This window comes from Grampus griseus (assembly GCF_964374135.1).
Source record: "Grampus griseus genome assembly, contig: HAP1_SCAFFOLD_1098, whole genome shotgun sequence".
Lineage (NCBI taxonomy): Eukaryota > Metazoa > Chordata > Mammalia > Artiodactyla > Delphinidae > Grampus > Grampus griseus.
Window position 1 is genome coordinate 11174 of NW_028132428.1, and position 20265 is coordinate 31438.

Sequence of the window (20265 nt, forward strand, 5' to 3'; positions counted from 1 at the left end):
GTGGTGTTGGAAAAGTTGGACAGCTGCATGTAAATCAATGAGGTTAGAACACACCCTCACACCATACACAAAAATAAACTCAAAATGGCTGAAAGACTTAAATATAAGACACGACACCAAAAAACTCCTAGAAGGGAATATAGGCAAAGCATTTTCTGACATAAAATCATAAATCATACTGATTTTTTTTAGGTCTCCCAAGGCAATAGAAATAAAAGCAAAAATAAACAAATGGGACCCAATCAAACTTATAAGCTTTTGCACAGCAAACGAAACCATAAACCAAACAGAAAGACAATCTACAGTCTGGGAGAAAATACTTGCAAATGATGCGACCAATAAGGGCTTAATTTCTTTTTTGTTTTTTCTGGTACATGGGTCTCTCACTGTTGTGGCCTCTCCCGTTGTGGAGCATGGGCCCCGGACGCGCAGGCTCAGCAGCCATGGCTCACGGGCCTAGCCGCTCCACGGCTTGTGGGATCTTCCCGGACCGGGGCATGAACCCACGTCACCTGCATCGGCAGGCGGACTCTCAACCACTGTGCCACCACGGAAGCCCAAGGGGCTTAATTTCTAAAATGTACAAGCTCATACAACTCATTGAGAAAAAACAAACAACCCCAGAACTTCCCTGGTGGTCCAGGGATTAGGATTGGTGCTTTCACTGCCGTGGCCCAATTTCAATCCTTGGTCAGGGAACTAAAATCCTGCAAGCTGCACAATGCAGCACACACACACACACACACAAAATAATAATAATAATAATTAAATAAATAAAAATAAGACAACCCAATTGAAAGATGGGCAGAAGACCTAAATAGACATATCTCCAAAGAAGACATACGGCTGGCTGAGAGGCACATGAAAAGATGCTCATATTCACTAGTTATTAGAGAAATGGTAATCAAAAATACAATGAAGTACCACCTAACACTGGTCAGAATGGCCATCCTTAAAAAGTCTACAAATAACAACTGCTGGAGGAGGTGTGGAGAAAAGGGAACCCTCCTACATTCTTGGTGGGAATGTCAGTTGGTGCGGCCACTACGGAACACAGTATGGACGTTCCTCAAAAGAACTGAAAATAGAGTTGCTATATGATCCAGCAATCCCACTCCAGGGCATATATCCAGACAAAACTCTAATTCGAAAAGATACATGCACCACAATTTCACATCAGCACTATGTACAATATCCAAGACATGGAAACAACCTAAACGTCCCTGGACAGATGTGTGGATAAGGAAGATGTGGTATATTTATACAATGGAATATTACTCAGCCATAATAAAGAATAAAATAATGCCATTTGCAGCAACATGGATGGGTCGAGAGATTATCATACTAAGCGAAGTAAGTCAAAAAGTGAAAGACAAATATCACTTATGATGGAATCTAAAATATAAAACAAATGCATCTATATACGAAACAGAAACAAACTCACAGACACAGAGGAGAGACTTGTGGTTGCCAATGGGAAGGGGCGTGGGGGAGGGATGGATGGGGAGTTTGGGATTAGCGATGCAAACTATCTTATATGTGATGAATAAACAACAAGGCCCTACTCTATAGCACAGGGAACTATATTCAATATCCTCAGATAAGCCAGTATGGAAATGAATATAAAAAAACGTGTGTGTGTCTGTGTATAAAACTGAATCACTTTGCTGTACAGCAGAAATGAACACAACACGATGAATCAACTCTACTTCATTTAAAAAAACCACTAAAACAAATTCTTTGTGTTTCTCCAAGAATAGCATAATCATACCCACACATTAATATGCTATCTGCAGATGCATTTTCATATATATAGAGTTCTGCAATTTAAATTACTCGGTGAGTAGAAACTAAGTGCTTAGTACCACGGTAACACTGCATTATTTGCTTAGTATTGCAGAGAATGAAAGGATCTGCAAGCCAGTAATTACAATTGTCTCTCGGTATCCAAGGGGGTTTGGCTGCAGGACCCCGCCATGGGTACCAGAATCCAAAGATGCTCCAGTCCCATAATCAGCCTTCTGTGTCTGTGGGTGTGGAACGTGTAGACTCATAGGGCTGACTGTACAAGTAAAACCTACCCTTAAACTTAGCTGGACTCAATTTCTGCTGAGTGATCTTGACAATGTTAACACATTTAGAATTAAACAATAGAAAAAGTTCTCCCTATCTCGGGCACCTCTGCCCCATTACTCTCTGTTTAAAGTTGAGTTGAAAAGCCTTCTACCAATTTGTCTCTGATATTAAAGAGTATCTTACCTGTTCAGAGGACAGGAGTGCCTGGGACAAGTTTACAGCAGCCCTGAAACCAGGGCTTGTCAGATGAGGGGGCGTGTGTGCGTGTCTGTGTGTGTGTGTGTGTGTGCACACGCGTGCGCTGTAGGGGTAGCTAGCATTGACCTACTCAAGGGAAAAGCAAGTCAGCCTGGGAAACAGAGCAGGTGAATGCAGCTTGCTCTCATTCAGATTCATACCTGCAGGTTCCAGAGCGCACGGACATCCGCATCAGCTCTTGCTTTTGTTCTATTAATGCAAAGTGTCTTCTCTTCAGTTTGACTAACCTTTGCTAATAATCATCCAGTTCTCCAACACTGTGAGAACAGTTTAGTTTCAAAGAGGTTTTAGAAAAGCAAGCTTGTAAGGAACTTTCGTCCACTGGGTAGAGTTAAACTGATTCAATGGGTTGGGGAACACTGCCTGGCACCCCGGTAGACCCCAGATTTCACTTCTGGGAATGCTCCAGGGCCTGAAAGTAGCACCCTCCCTTCTGATGACCAGCCCCTTCTCTGGGCCCAGAGCCCCCAGAGCCAGCCGGCCCCCTCCCCTTCCCCTCCTCACTCTGTCCTGGCCCCTCGGCAGAGGTCAATCAGGTGGGTGCCACTCTGCTTTGCCGGGGTGCTCAGGGGAGGAGAGGAGGAGGGAGTTTGAATTCCTCTGCCTGCTCCTCTCAGCTGAAGCCTATGTCCCCGCCCACAGGGGGCTGGGCCTGGATCCTGTCAGGACTGCAAGGACTCATCAGCAGTCTCACCTGTTTGTTTTTTAATTTAATTTTATTGTCTTGCAGTAAGAGATCTACCCTCTCGCCAATAAAGCCCTGTTCTCTGTAGGACCATGTGGTACAGCAGAGTTCTAGAACTTCATCTTGCATTACTGAAGCTTTCCACCTGTTCATTTTCAACCCCCCATTTCCCCCTCCCACAGCCCCTGACAACCACCATTCTAGTCTTTGCTTCCCTGAGTCTGACGATTTAAAAACCTCATCTAAGTGGAATCATGCAGTCACCACCCCCAACTGGGTCTTATTGGTCATCGGACTGTACACACTGCTCACAGCAACTGTGTTACCTTTTCATTCATTCAGGGCTATTCTCAAACTTCACTGAGCATCAGCCTTTCCAAGGTTGCTGGAAATGGCAGACTCTCGGGTTTCTTCCTCTGAGACGTAGGTCAGCCTCCCATGTGATGCTGATACCAATATTCAGGGGTCTTACTTTGACAAAACAGAGCTTAACAAGACTCAGGATAACTCCAAGCAACGGAACCATCGAGTGTAACTTGCCCACAGGGATGAGCTGCTCGTTTCTTGATCACTATCCTAACCAAACGGGCAAAACTGGATTCCTCCTCAGCAAGGTCTAGGAGGCAGAGGGGCTGGGCTGTAGGGATGGGTGGAGGGACAGAACTGATCACTGAACCCAGTCCTGGATGCTACCCTTCTGTGGGTTTCCTGTAACTGGACGTCATGTTATACAGTCGATAAACCCGGGTGATCCCATCCACCTTCTCCACACACTCGATGCACCCCAGGGTTGATTTAACTCATTTCCCAGATCACCTAACAGACCTCTCCGGCCTGCCTGGCTCTTCCATGCACTTCCCTCCAGCAGTGGTGCATCCTCTGTCTAAGAGCACGGCCTCGTCAGAGTCGGAGAGAGAACGTTACTCTGCAACAAGGGAAAGTTCTGCAGTGTCAGCCCCTCAGTGAGAGCCTCCTCAGGGCTCTCCCCTGAACAGAAGCACACAGTCCCAGCGCCTGAACTGCCCACTCAACAGCCCTGCATTCAGCAGCTGCCCCGCAGGCAGAGCCTGATGTGCTCAGAGAGGAAGGAGGTTTGGAGGACGGAGCCAGGAGAGTGGAGGGGGGAGAATGTGGATGGCGAGGGAGCCCAGGCTAAGGGGCATGGGTGGCATCTATCCTTGCTTCCCCGCCACCCCGTCACTTTCCCCCAGCTGCCTCTGCATCCACCACAGTCCACGGGTCTACGAGGAAGAGCTGACCTCTCATGCCCCCACCTATTCTGCTACTTGGCCACAACACAGCTACATCAGGGCATTGACCTCTCTCATTGCTGTGTCCTTGAGGACTGAAGAGATATGGAAGGCGGACAATGCTAGCGTTCCCTCATCTCTGTTTTCTGAAGGATCGAAACTTAAGCCGTTGCCCAGGTTTCTGTGCTTTATCTGGGTGCTGCTGTGATAACTGATTTATAATGAGAAATATATATATTAGGTCTTCATCCCGTTTCTGGGATGAAGCCCGTTCCAGGGCTTCTAAACTCCTTAGGATTTCCTAGATGATTAGACTGACACAGGTGTCTTTTGTTATGTTAATGAAGTGACTTTTGGTTGCACCTAAGGTTGACTACTGGTTGCCTGGGAAACCAAGCTCCTGATTAGAGGGTTGGAAATTTCAGTCCAACCCCCTAATCTCCAGGGAGGGGAGAAGGAATGGGGGTTGAATCAATGACCAGTGGCCAATAATTTAATGAATCATGTCTATGTAATGAAGCCTCTGGAAAACCCCCCAAAATGGCATTCAGAGACCTTCCAGGTTGGCGAACATCTGGAGATTTTGAGAGAGTGATCAGAGTTGGCACGGAAGCTCTGCGTCCTTCCCCCATCTGTAGTTCTGTGCATGTCTTCTAACAGCTGTTTCTGATTTATATCCTTTTAGAAGAAACTGGTGATCCAGCAAGTAAAATGTTTCTCTGGGTTCTGTGACTTGTACTAGCAAATTAATTGAAGCCAAGGAGTAGGTTGCTGGTACAATACTACAAAGCTACAGTAATCAAATAGCATGGTATTGGTACAAAAAGATCAATAGGTATCAATGGAACTGAATACGGTATTCAGTTCCATAGGTATCAATGGAACTGAATAAAGAGGCCAGAAATAAACCCACACACCTATGGTCAATTAACCTCTGACAAAGGAAGCAAGAATATATAATGGGAAAAGGCCTCTCTTCAGTAAGTCCTGTTGGGAAAGTTGGACAACTGCATAAAAATCAATGAAGTTAGAACACACCCTCACACCATACACAAAAATAAACTCAAATGGCTTAAAGACTTAAATATAAGACGCGACACCAAAAAACTCCTAGAAGGGAACAAAGGCAAAGCATTTTCTGACCTAAAATCATAAATAATACTGATTTTTTTTAGGTCTCCCAAGGCAATAGAAATAAAAGCAAAAGTAAACAAATGGGACCTAATCAAACTTATAAGCTTTTGCACAGCAAATGAAACCATAAACCAAACAGAAAGGCAACCTACAGTCTCGGAGAAAATATTTGCAAATGATGCGACCGATAAGGGTTTAATTTCTAAAATGTACAAACAGCTCATACAACTCAGTGAGAAAAAGCAAACAACCCCAGAACTTCCCTGGTGGTCCAGGGGTTAGGACTGGGGCTTTCACTGCCATGGCCCAATTTCAATCCCTGGTCAGGGAACTAAAATCCTGCAAGCCGCACAATGCAGCACACACACACACACACACAATAAGAATAATAATTAAATAAATAAAAATAGAACAACCCAATTGAAAGATGGGCAGAAGACCTAAATAGACATATCTCCAAAGAAGACATACGGCTGGCCAAGAGGCACATGAAAAGATGCTCATATTCACTAGTTATTAGAGAAATGGTAATCAAAAATACAATGAAGTACCACCTAACACTGGTCAGAATGGCCATCATTAAAAAGTCTACAAATAACAACTGCTGGAGGGGGTGTGGAGAAAAGGGAACTCTCCTACATTCTTGGTGGGAATGTCAGTTCGTGCAGCCACTATGGAAAACACTATGGAGTTCCTCAAAAAACTGAAAATAGAGTTGCTATATGATCCAGCAATCCTGCTCCAGGGCATATATCCAGACAAAACTCTAATTCGAAAAGATACATGCACCACAATTTCACATCAGCACTATGTACAATATCCAAGACATGGAAACAACCTAAACGTCCCTGGACAGATGTGTGGATAAGGAAGATGTGGTATATTTATACAATGGAATATTACTCAGCCATAATAAAGAATAAAATAATGCCATTTGCAGCAACATGGATGGGTCGAGACATTATCATACTAAGTGAAGTAAGTCAAAAAGCGAAAGACAAATATCACTTAGGATGGAATCTAAAATATAAAACAAATGCATCTATATACAAAATAGAAACAGACTCACAGGCATAGAGAACAGACTTGTGGTTGCCAATGGGAAGGGGCGTGGGGGAGGGATGGATGGGGAGTTTGGGATTAGCGATGCAAACTATTTTATATGTGATGAATAAACAACAAGGCCCTACTCTATAGCACAGGGAACTATATTCAATATCCTCAGATAAGCCAGTATGGAAATGAATATAAAAAAACGTGTGTGTGTGTGTGTGTGTGTGTATAAAACTGAGTCACTTTGCTGTACAGCAGAAATGAACACAACACGATGAATCAACTCTACTTCAACAAAATTAAAAAAAACACGAAAACAAATTCTTTGTTTCTCCAAGAATAGCATAATCATACCCACACATTAATATGCTATCTGGAGAGGCATTTTCATATATATAGAGTTCTGCAATTTAAATTACTCGGTGAGTAGAAACTAAGTGCTTAGTACCACGGTAACACTGCATTATTTGCTTAGTATTGCAGAGAATGAAAGGATCTGCAAGCCAGTAATTACATTACAATTGTCTCTCGGTATCCAAGGGGGTTTGGCTGCAGGACCCCGCCATGGGTACCAGAATCCAAAGATGCTCCAGTCCCATAATCAGCCTTCTGTGTCTGTGGGTGTGGAACGTGTAGACTCATAGGGCTGACTGTACAAGTAAAACCTACCCTTAAACTTAGCTGGACTCAATTTCTGCTGAGTGATCTTGAAAATGTTAACACATTTAGAATTAAACAATAGAAAAAGTTCTCCCTATCTCGGGCACCTCTGCCCCATTTTTCTCTGTTCAAACCTACACTTAGGGCTACCCTGGTGGCGCAGTGGTTGGGAGTCCGCCTGCCGATGCAGGGGACACGGGTTCGTGCCCCGGTCTGGGAAGATCCCACATGCCGCGGAGCGGCTGGGCCCATGAGCCATGGCCGCTGAGCCTGGGCGTCCGGAGCCTGTGCTCCACAACGGGAGACGCCACAACAGTGAGAGGCCCGCGTACCGCAAAAAAAACCCCAAAAACCTACACATAAACTTAGCTGAGTGATCTTGAAAATGTTAACACATTTAGAATTAAACAATAGAAAAAGTTCTCCCTTTCTCTGGCACCTCTGCCCCATTTTTCTCTGTTCAAGGTTGAGCTGAAAAGCCTTCTACCAATTTGTCTCTGATATTAAAGAGTATCTTACCTGTTCAGAGGACAGGAGTGCCTGGGACAGGTTTGCAGCAGCCTTGAAACCAGGGCTTGTCAGATGAGGGTGTGTGCGCGCGCGTGCGCTGTAGGGGTAGCTAGCATTGACCTACTCAAGGGAAAAGCAAGTCAGCCTGGGAAACAGAGCAGGTGAATGCAGCTTGCTCTTATTCAGATTCATACCTGCAGGTTCCAGAGCGCTCGGACATCCGCATCAGCTCTTGCTTTTGTTCTATTAATGCAAAGTGTCTTCTCTTCAGTTTGACTAACCTTTGCTAATAATCATCCAGTTCTCCAACACTGTGAGAACAGTTTAGTTTCAAAGAGGTTTTAGAAAAGCAAGCTTGTAAGGAATTTTCGTCCCCTGGGTAGAGTTAAACTGATTCAATGGGCTGGGGAACACTGCCTGGCACCCCGGCAGACCCCAGGTATCACTTCTGGGAATGCTCCGGGGCCTGCAAGTAGCACCCTCCCTTCTGATGACCAGCCCCTTCTCTGGGCCCAGAGCCCCCAGAGCCAGCCGGCCCCCTCCCCTTCCCCTCCTCACTCTGTCCTGGCCCCTCGGCAGAGGTCAATCAGGTGGGTGCCACTCTGCTTTGCCGGGGTGCTCAGGGGAGGAGAGGAGGAGGGAGTTTGAATTCCTCTGCCTGCTCCTCTCAGCTGAAGCCTATGTCCCCGCCCACAGGGGGCTGGGCCTGGATCCTGTCAGGACTGCAAGGACTCATCAGCAGTCTCAGCTGTTTGTTTTTTAATTTTATTGTCTTGCAGTAAGAGATCTACCCTCTCACCAATACAGCGCTGTTCTCTGTAGGACCATGTGGTACAGCAGAGTTCTAGAACTTCATCTTGCATTACTGAAGCTTTCCACCTGTTCATTATCAACTCCCCATTTCCCCCTCCCACAGCCCCTGGCAACCACCATTCTAGTCTTTGCTTCCCTGAGTCTGACGATTTAAAAACCTCATCTAAGTGGAATCATGCAGTCACCACCCCCAAGTGGGTCTTATTTGTCATCGGACCGTACACACTGCTCACAGCAACTGTGTTATCTTTTCATTCATTCAGGGCTATTCTCAAACTTCACTGAGCAACAGCCTTTCCAAGGTTGCTGGATATGGCAGACTCTCAGGTTTCTTCCTCTGAGACGCAGGTCAGCCTCCCATGTCATGCTGATACCGATATTCAGGGGTCTCACTTTGACAAAACAGAGCTTAACAAGACTCAGGATAACTCCAAGCAACGGAACCATCGAGTGTAACTTGCCCACAGGGATGAGCTGCTCGCTTCTTGATCACTATCCTAACCAAACGGGCAAAACTGGATTCCTCCTCAGCAAGGTCTAGGAGGCAGAGGGGCTGGGCTGTAGGGATGGGTGGAGGGACAGAACTGATCACTGAACCCAGTCCTGGATGCTACCCTTCTGTGGGTAAGTTTCCTGTAACTGGACGTCATGTTATACAGTCGATAAACCCGGGTGATCCCATCCACCTTCTCCACACACTCGATGCACCCCAGGGTTGATTTTACTCATTTCCCAGATCGCCTAAGAGACCTCTCCGGCCTGCCTGGCTCTTCCATGCACTTCCCTCCAGCAGTGGTGCATCGTCTAAGAGCACGGCCTCGTCGGAGAGAGAACGTTACTCTGCAACACGGGAAAGTTCTGCAGTGTCAGCCCCTCAGTGAGAGCCTCCTCAGGGCTCTCCCCTGAACAGAAGCACACGGCCCCAGCGCCTGAACTGCCCACTCAACAGCCCTGCATTCAGCAGCTGCCCCGCAGGCAGAGCCTGATGTGCTCAGAGAGGAAGGAGGTTTGGAGGACGGAGCCAGGAGAGTGGAGGGGGGAGATGTGGATGGCGAGGAAGCCCAGGCTAAGGGACGTGGGTGGCAGCTTCCTTGCTTCCCCGCCACCACGTCACTTTCCCCCAGCTGCCTCTGCATCCACCACAGTCCACGGGTCTACGAGGAAGAGCTGACCTCTCATGCCCCCACCTATTCTGCTACTTGGCCACAACACAGCTACATCAGGGCATTGACCTCTCTCATTGCTGTGTCCTTGAGGACTGAAGAGATATGGAAGGCGGACAATGCTAGCGTTCCCTCATCTCTGTTTTCTGAAGGATTGAAACTTAAGCAGTTTGACCAGGTTTGTGTGCATTATCTGGGTGCTGCTGTAATAACTGATTTATAATGAGAAAAATATATATTAGGTCTTCATCCCGTTTCTGGTACAGGGCTTCTAAAATCCTAAGGATTTCCTAAATGATTAGACTGACACAGGTGTCTTGTTATGTTAATGAAGTGACTTTTGGTTGCACCTAAGGTTGACTACTGGTTGCCTGGGAAACCAAGCTCCTGATTAGAGGGTTGGAAATTTCAGTCCAACCCCCTGATCTCCAGGGAGGGGAGAAGGAATGGGGGTTGAATCAATGACCAGTGGCCAATAATTTAGTCAATCATGTCTATGTAATGAAGCCTCCAGAAAACCCCCCAAAATGGCATTCAGAGAGCTTCCAGGTTGGCGAACACCTGGAGATTTTGGGAGAGTGATCAGAGTTGGCACGGAAGCTCTGCTTCCTTCCCCCATCTGTAGTTCTGTGCATGTCTTCTAACAGCTGTTTCTGATTTATATCCTTTTAGAAGAAACTGGTGATCCAGCAAGTAAGATGTTTCTCTGGGTTCTGTGACTTATTCTAGCAAATTAATTGAAGCCAAGGAGTAGGTTGCTGGTACAATACTACAAAGCTACAGTAATCAAATACCATGGTATTGGCACAGAAAGACATAGGTATCAATGGAACTGATTAGAGAGGCCAGAAATAAACCCACACACGTATGGTCAATTAACCTCTGACAAAGGAAGCAAGAATATATAATGGGAAAAAGCATCTCTTCAGTAAGTCCTGTTGGGAAAGTTGGACAACTGCATAAAAAATCAATGAAGTTAGAACACACCCTCACACCATACACAAAAATAAACTCAAAATGGCTTAAAGACTTAAATATAAGACATGACACCATAAAACTCCTAGAAGAGAACAGAAGCCAAACATACTCTGACATAAATTGTACTAATGATTTCTTAGGTCAGTCTCCCAGGGCAATAAAATTAAAACAAAATGGATCTTGCTGTGATTTATGTCAAAGAGTGTTCTTCCTATGCTTTCCTCTAAGAGTTTTATAGTGTCTGGCCTCAGAATGGGACAACCCTCAGAATGGGAGAAAATATTTGCAAATGAGTCAACTAACAAAGGATTTATCTCTAAAATCCAGAAGACAGCTCATGCAGCTCAATATGAAAAAAACAAACAACCCAATCCAAAATGGGCAGAAGACCTAAAGAGACATTTCTCCAAAGAAGATATACAGATTGCCAACAAACACATGAAAGAATGCTCAACATCACTAAGTATTAGAGAAATCAAATCAAAACTACAATGAGGTATCACCTCATACCAGTTAGAATGGGCATCATCAGAAAATCTACAAACAACAAATGCTGGAGAGGGTGTGGAGAAAAGGGAACCCTCTTGCACAGTTGGTGGGAATGTAAATAGATACAGCCACTATGGAGAACAGTATGGAGGTTCCTTAAAAAACTAAAAATAGAACTACCAGATGACCCAGCAATCCCACTACTGGGCATATACCCAGAGAAAACCATAATTCAAAAAGAGTCATGTACCACAATGTTCACTGCAGCTCTATTTACAATAGCCAGGACATGGAAGCAACCTAAGTGTCCATTGACAGATGAATGGATAAAGAAGATGTGGCACATATATACAATGGAATATTACTCAGCCATAAAAAGAAACGAAATTGAGTTATTTGTGGTGAGGTGGATGGACCTAGAGTCTGTCATACAGAGTGAAGTAAGTCAGAAAAACAAATACTGTATGCTAACACATATATATGGAATCTAGAAAGAAAAATATGCTTCTGATGAACCTAGGTACAGGACAGGAATAAAGACACAGACATAGAGAATGGACTTGAGGACATGGGGAGGGGGAAGGGTAAGCTGGGATGAAGTGAGAGAGTGGCATGGACATATGTACACTACCAAATGTAAAATAGGTAGCTAGTGGGAAGCAGCTGCATAACATGGGGAGATCAGCTCGGTGCTTTGTGACCACTTAGAGAGGTGTGATAGGGTGGGTGGGAGGGAGACTCGAGAGGGAGGGGATATGGGGATGTATGTATACATATAGCTGATTCACTTTGTTATACAGCAGAAACTAACACAACATTGTAAAGCAATTATACTCTAGTAAAGATGTTAAAAAAATAAAAGGAAAAAGTCACTAATTGAGACCTAATCAAACTTATAAGCTTTTGCATAGCAAAGGAAACCATAAATAAAGTGAAAAGACAAGCTATGGACTGGGAGAAAATATTTGCAAATGATGCAAATGATAAGGGCTTAATTTACAAAATATACAAACAGGTCATACAACTTAATAATAAAAAAAACAGACAACCTAACTGAGAAGTGGGCTGAAGACCTCAGTAGACATTTCTCCAAAGAAGACATACACATGTCCAACAGGCATATGAAAAGATGCTCAACATTGCTAATTATTTGAGAAATGCAAATCAAAACTACAGTGAGGTACCACCTCACACTGGACAGACTAGTCATCATTAAAAAGTCTAAAAATAACAAGTTCTGGAGGGCGAGTATAGAAAAGGGAACCCTCCTACACTGTTGGTGGGAATGTAAATCAGTGCAGCCACTATAAAAAACAGGATGGATGGTCCTCAGAAACTAAAAATAGAGTTGCCATATGATCCAGCAATCCCACTCCTGGGCATATATCAGGACAAAACTCTAATTCTAAAAGATACATGCACGCTAATGTTCATAAAAGCACTATTTACAATACCCCAAACATGGAAACAACCTACATGTCCATTGACAGATGCATGGATAAAGAAGAGTGCTATATTTATATAAGAGAATATTACTCAGCCATAAACAAGAATGAAATAATGCCATTTGCAGCAATATGGGTGGACCTAGAGATTAACCTCTAAGCAAAGTAAGTCAGAAAGAGAAAGACAATGTCATATGGTATCACTTATGATGGAATCTAAAATATGACACAAATGAACTTATCTACGAAACAGAAACAGACTCAAGGACACAGAGAACAGACTTGTGGTTGTCAAGGGGCAGGGCGATGAGGGAGGTAAGGATTGGAAGTTTGGGATTAGCAGATTCAAACTATTTTATACAGGATGGATAAACAACAAGTGCCTACTGTACAGCAGGAGAACTCTATTCAATATCTTTTGATAAACCACAATCGAAAAAATGTGAAAAAGAATATATATATGTATAACTGAAACACTTTGCTCTATAACAGAAATTAACACAACGTTGTAAATCAACTATACTTCAATAAAATTAAAAAAAAACCCCAAAACCCAAATTCTTTATGTTTCTCCAAGGACAGTATAATCATACCCACACATTAATACTATCTGGAGATGCATTTTCATAATATAAGAGTTCGGCGATTTAAATCACTCGGTGAGTAGAAACTAATTGCTAAGTGTTGAGGTGATACTGCATTATTTGTTTAGTATTGCAGAGAATGAAAGGATCTGCAAGCCAGTAATTACAACTGTCCCTCGGTGTCCAAGGGGATTTGGCTCCAGGACTCCCTCCCATGGGTACCAAAATCCGAGGATGCTCAATTCTCATGGTCAGCGCTCTGTGTCTGTGGGTGTGGAATCTGTAGATACATAGGGCTGACTGTACAAGTAGAATCTGCACTTAAACTTAGCTGCACTCAATTTATGCTTTGTGATCTTGAAAATGTTAACAAATTTAAAATTCATTACTGTTCATTAAATTCGTTAACGAATTAAGAAACCCAAGGATTTGGTCACTGGAACCCCCAATCTGTAGCCAGTAGGTCAGAAGCACAGGTGACAATCTGGACTTGTGATTGGCGTCTGAGGTTGGCGGGGAAGGGGACACAGAGGGGACAAGAGTCTTGTAGGACTGAGCCCTTCCCCTGTGGAATCTGATGCTATCTCTGGGTAGACAGTGTCAGAATTTAGTTGAACTGCAGGACACCCAGCTGGTGTCAGAGAATTGCCTGTTGGTGTGGAAAGCCTCCCCACACATTGGAATTGGTGATCAGAATTTCAGCTGCACAGGGTGGCCACTAGCTCATATAGAACTTTTGTGCAAACTGGGGAAAAGGGGTCCCCTTGGGCAGATGCATTTTGGCACACAGTTTGGGGAGCAGACTGGTACCTGGGGGATTTATAAATTACAGCCTTTCCTTGCCCAGGTAGACACAGCCCCAGGCCAGACTGCACCATGGGATTCAGTCATCTTTTACCTCTTCAATGAGTGCTTGATGCAGTGATGCCTTGTGTCACCCTCCGTGTGACCTTCACCCCCCAGATCTTTGCCTGACCTCCATCTTGGCAGTAGGTGGTCCGTGGTCTGGAGCCACAAGGAGTCATCCATCTGCACTGGCGCAGGGTGTCAGGGTCAAGAACAGACCCAGGACTGCTGGCACTTAAGTCTTTCCCTATCTCCCCTTTTATTTCTAATTCCCCAAGTTACACAGTAATATAACCTATAAATTCTCCAGGTGATTTCAATATACAACTCTCCTCCACCATCCCCTGACTTACAACTACAAAGCAGAAATACTCACCCCTGGTGCACATTAGAATCACTTTCAGATTTAAAAAAAGAATACCAATCCCCAGGCCCCATCCAAGGCCAATGAAATCAGAATTTCTGGGATAAGGCCCAGGTATCAGCATTTTAAAAACTTTCCCAGATGTCTTAGCCCGTTAGGGCTGCTATAACAGAATACCATGGACTGGGTGATCTAGAGGCAACAGAAATTTATTTCTTAAATTCTGGAGGCTGGGAAGTCCAAGATCAAGGTGCCAGCAGATTGAGTGTCTGGTGTGGGCCCACTTCCTCACATGGTGGAAAGGACAAGGGAGCTCCCTGGGGTCTCTTTATAAGGGCACTAATCCCATTCATGAGGGCTCCACCCTCATGACCTAACTACCTCCCAAAGGCCCTTCCCCCATATACCATCACACTTGGGATTAGGGTTTCAACACATGAATTTTGGGGGGACACAAATATTCAGTCTGTAGCACCAGGTGATTCTAACGTGCAGCCAAAGTTGAGAATGCTCTTCTAGGGTTAGTCTCCCTTGGTCTCCACATTTAGCCAAACATTAGTGTCATCTAGTCCCTTGCTACTATGGCTCTGAAAATATTTCCTTCTAAATACAAACAAATATTTTAGTCCAGTGATAGAGAAATGAGGCCGCCTTTAGAGACATACCATATGGGTTTCCCCCGGTGGGTACACATTCAATGGAGACATCCGCTTTGGAAGAGGCACTAAAGGAGGCCTCTCTCTTATATATGGTTCTTTGAGGATTTTTCTCTGTAGTATCAGGGACAGAAAAATGGCCAACAAGATCAAGCCCAGAATTGCCATTAACACTATGAACCATAACTCGCTGTAGAACTCCGTGCTTTTGTTCCCTGATCCTTTCTTTTCTCCAGGAGTTGTCAGCACCAGGCCTGCAAAACCCAGGGACAGAAAAAGGAAACGCTATTTCAGAAGGCAATTTTGTGATTTCTTGCTCTGTTGTTTAATAAATTAGAAAGGCATGTATAGTGCTTTGTTGCACTTGTGTTCAGGCTGGGGAAATGGTGCAGTGGGTCGGTGGGTGTAAGGAGAAGTTTACAGCCCTTGGGAGACCTTGCTGACACCTCTCAGGTTGGAAATTGCAGCTGCCTTGGCACGCTCCCGGGAAATACAGTTGGAGGGGGGATGAGGGGATTTTTTAAGAGGGTTATTACCAAAGTAACCTTGGGAAAAGCCTACTTCACAGCTGTGTGCCTGGGGAGCAGTCCTTTCTGGGCTTGTGTGAGGATTGGATCCCAGACTAATATTGCTACAGAAACCCCATTACATACACAGTCAATGCTGTGTGGCTCCAGGGTTCCCTCACTTCATGCAACAGCCCTGTTCCTGCGAAGTTTCTTGCAAACTGGATTTTGAGACGTGAGATACCATTTTCCATTGGGATGTTAACAGCTTGTGCTCACTAACATGTGGTCTTTATAGTACTTCTTGTACTCTGGCCTCTCTGTTAAGTAACAAAAGCTCTGCAAGTCATCACTCAAATGCCCTGGGAGAGCTTCCTAGGGATGGAAATCCTTTAGCAAAGGGACCACTTACCTTTGATTTCTATTCAGGTGTTAAGAGTTCAGTTGATGTGATTCTCTGCACATGAGGCTGATAGACGTAGCTCACATTTAATGAGCATTTACCCTGTGCCAGTCCCTGTGCTAAGTAAGGGCTTTCCAGGGATGAAGGACTGAAGGATGGGGAGTAGCAGGACTGTCAAGTCTGTGGTTGTGGGAAAGCTGGAATGAGCGGGGCAGACTCGGAAAGGCTTATGGGATCACTGCAGAACAGCGTTAAGCTGTGGAATCGCCGTCGGCCTGGCAATCTGAGTGGGAGAAAGTCTCAGAGATCATCTCCATCCCAGCCTTTTGCTAGCACCAGCTCAGAAGCCTCTGGATCCACGCAGCCGCCATGCAGGCTGGCATGCAGCAGAGGGCCAGGGAGCTGCTCTTCTAAAGCCAATGCTCGTGGCCAAGAGGAAGAAAGACAGACACAGCTGTAAACGCCTACTCTTTTGACAGCCTTCCCCCTTTGCAGCCCCTCAAGGACTGGATGGGTCTGCTTGGCCTTCACACCCACATTGTCAGGGCAAGTTGATTAAAGGGGAAGCATTTAGCACTGGGGTGAGGATGTTTAAGGGAGGGAGAGAAGGTGACTAAAATTAAAAATTGAACTCCATGAGAGGGGGGCTACACTTTGCTAACCCTAACTCTGAATCTGGAATATTATCGTTATTATCAACACAAATTGGCATTAGAGTATTTTCTCTTTCCTCTGGCTTTCTCTATAAATTCACTTTTTTTGGTGCACAAATTCATATAGCTCTTTATTGACAGAATTTGTGGTTAGGAGAGAACTTTAGTCATATCTCTCTGCATCTACAATTCAATGATTTGGCATTTTAAGGGTTTACCCTAACTCCTTGCCTAATGTAAGTTTCAAGAGGACTTAAAAAAATTCTTACAACACTCAACACAATTTCTTCCACATGGTGTATGGAAGATGTATAGATACATATGTATAAACAAACATGTATGCATAGAGAAGCACAAATATGTATAAACAAACATGCATGTTTCTTTAGGAAAATGAGTAGATACTACACTAAATAGGATTTGAGTTAAATGTTTACCAAATCCAGTGCTGGTATCATATTGAATCAAAGGTGTCTTAACACTTCCTTCATCTGTAGTGCAGATGACCTGGAAAAAGAAAGCTAGACAAAGGTAAATGAGTCAGTTATTCAACATCTACAAACAGTGGGCACAGTTCCAGAAAAGCAATGTATTATAGCATGAAGAAGTCTGAAAACAGGATTCCACATCAAGTTATGAGGTTTTACCTATTATGCAAACTTATTTCTAACTTAAAAACTATCAAGAAAAACAGCTATCATTAGTGTAATAACGTATATAACATATATGTTATTACATATATGTTCCCTATATAATAACATATATATATGTAACAGAACTAAAGAAGTTTAGAGATTATATAGCAAAGGAAAAGAATTATCTGAAGAATAAAGGCTAATTCACAGAATGTATCTTGTTATGCATATAATCGGAACCTGTTCCTTTAAACTTACAGGTGTTCCTTTCACTAGGCAACCCAGAGTTTCCTACCAAGCAGGAAGGCTCAACAGGGATCTGGGAAATCAAATGATCTAAATACCTCTTACAGTAGCCAGGAGCCTGAGGGAAGTGAGTCTTGTAAGTCACACAGATGATTAGAGGCCTGGCCAGGGTTAGAGCCCGTATTTCCCAACTTCCAGGCCATCTCCCCATCCCAACAAACTGCCCAGGTGACCAAGAACTGTGACCATGAAAATGTGGAGCTGAATTGTTGTAAAAATGCTACTGATAAGTTTCAAACGCTGTAAATGCAATGCTGGAGTTCATTGTTTACCTGCCCCTTTTAGCCAAAAGAAATAGTACATATTTTCAAGGAAACTAAAAAAAATCAACCACTAATGAATTCACTGTATAAGACCAGATTGCCCAAAAGGGCCTCACATCTATTGGTCCTGTGGCCATGTTTATCATTAGAAGATACTTAGTACCTTGAAAAGCTTTTTCTCATTTCAATTTAAAAACAAGACAAACAGAAGAAGGACATGTAATTAAGTAGGGAGAAAGTATTCAGTTTTAGAGGGAAGAGCGTTGTTGTTTCAAGAACAGATACCGATGTTGGTTAAGGAAAGCCCTTACTCAGGGTCTAAGATTTGGGGATGGTCATGGCCTGATTATGCTCTCTTTGGAGGCTGTGGATGCATCGAGAGAGTCTCCGAAGTCCCTAAAAGTGTGTTATTTTGGGATACTCTTTGCCTGTGGGTTTTATCTCTCTAGTGCACATAACCTGCCCTCTGGTCTTGTTCCTGGGGACCCTCATGTCAGCAGAGGCAGTGCTCAGAGGAAGCGTCATCAGGAAAACCTGACTGATGCCGAGCAGTCGCTTTCCCACGAGAAGTGACCACTTAACCCAGAACATGTTAATGATGACCATCGGAGGTCACCTTTCAGATCGTCAGATTGCGCACCTCGGAAAGCTGGGAAACCCAGCTTCTCGTGCCCTGAGAAATGGGAATGGGAAACTCACTTCTGTCCGCGGTCTTTGGGATGTAGAGGGTGGTGTCGAGGCCGCTGTACACGCGCTGCCCTCCATCGGTCAAGACGAACTCCTTCAGCCGCCCGTTCAGCAGGAAGGAGCCACTCCAGTCCACACATACCACGGATAGATTGCTGTCCACCGAGAAAGGGGCACGGTACTGGGGCACTGTTGGGAGAAGGATGTAAGTTCTAAAAATAGTTGGACGAAGGTTCTAGTTCTAAAAATAGTTGAGAGAAGGTTGCAAGTTCTAAAAAGAGGTGGAAGAAGTTTCTAAGTTCTAAAAATAAGTGGGAGAAGGTTGTAAGTTCTAAAAATATGTGGGAGAAGGTTGTAAGTCCTAAAAATAGTGTGCTTTTTATTTTAAAATATGAGCACACATTTTTTTTTGTCCTTGCTGGAACCCTTCCTATTTCCCTTACTGCTTAAAGGAAAAAACTGGCTTTGGGGGTGAAAAGAAAACCATGGGAACGCATGTGAAATGCTTTCTCAGCAATGTCGCACCTGCTTTCCAAACAAAAATCAATGGAGAGTGGTGTTTTATGAAATACAACTATTAACATACAATGGTTCTGCTCATCAGCATAGCCCCGGAGCTTATATTTTGTTGCATTTTCCTTCTTTTAACAGGTGAAGTATCCTTAACACTATTAACTACAGTGGATAGCTATTTTTCATATCAAATCAATATTTATTGCTACAAAGCCCCAAGGACTAGATGAAGTTAATACTTTATTTTCTCCTAACTAAACTGCTTAGATGGTGAATTATGTTCCTTTGGCACCCATTTATTTTTAAAGCTTTTTCTTGAGCCGTTCGTTTGTTTTCTAAGATAGTTAAAGAGCCTTGCAAATAGCAATTCGAGTATAATAATTCATTGCCCTGACTAATCAATCAATAGCACAGTACATTAGTATATAATCAAGCTCAGGTCTCCTAAGTATTGTATCAGATAGAGAAGCAACGTTGTGTGCATTTAACAGGCATGAGAACTTTTCGTTTTTCAACTCCTTACTACAATAAAGGAAGAATAATCCTTAACTGAGGCTCATCTTTTAAATGAATCATTTCTGTAGGAACAAATGAAGGCGTACCATATCATCTTGTCAAGTCAGAAGAGATTTATTTCATGAGATCTCATTTTCTCCAGAATAATCAATACATTTGTAAGAGCATTAAGATCCAGCTATATATGAAATTGGCTTTTAAGAAAAGAAAAAAAAAGTGAGTGGTAGAAATAAATTGGATATCCTTTTTTCCTCTAAAAATTAAATCCATCTGTTGCTGATGTGAGGAAATATAACAAAATAAGGAATAATTACGCTTTTGTGATCGTAAGATTCAACCATGAAGACAAATTTGATTCTCATCTTTTAAAATAAGATATTTTCATAAAGTTATAGGAAAATTTTTCTGCAAATACTGAAACAAGAGCTATCAAGCCCTCTTTAAATATATATTTTTAACACAAATTGTGCCTAATATCACAATGGAACATACGATTGTATTTGTCTGTGGCTTCCCTCTGTCACTTAATTTCAGTAGATTTCCACTTCTCCCCTACATCGTAACAGTACAGATAAGGAGAAGGCTTGTAAACAGTACAGAAGTAGAAAGGAAGGGGCTTTATTTGCCTTGCAGGATTTGGAGATCTTCCTGAGGAAAAAGAGTGATCAAACTATCAAAATAATCAGGAATAACGGATTTGAAGACTGAGAAAATGATAACAGCTACTATGCCAATAAAGCAGTACAATGCAAGTACAATAAACTACTTGATGTACTTTATTTTATTTAATCCTCAAAACAATCTTGTAAGAATGAGTTC

The 20265-nt window shown here is 43.4% G+C and overlaps 1 protein-coding gene across 1 annotated transcript; it reads right to left on the reverse strand.

Annotated features, from left to right (window-relative positions):
• Positions 1 to 14973: 14973 nt before the first annotated feature.
• On the reverse strand, positions 14974 to 18555 carry LOC309817864 (usherin-like; the record flags this gene model as incomplete). The annotated part of the gene is made up of 3 exons (XM_082682138.1): positions 18430 to 18555; positions 16964 to 17033; positions 14974 to 15218 (listed from the first exon to the last, which is right to left on the reverse strand). Coding segments are annotated over exons 1-3 (381 nt in total), but the record flags the coding sequence as incomplete, so codon positions are not given.
• Positions 18556 to 20265: the final 1710 nt, after the last annotated feature.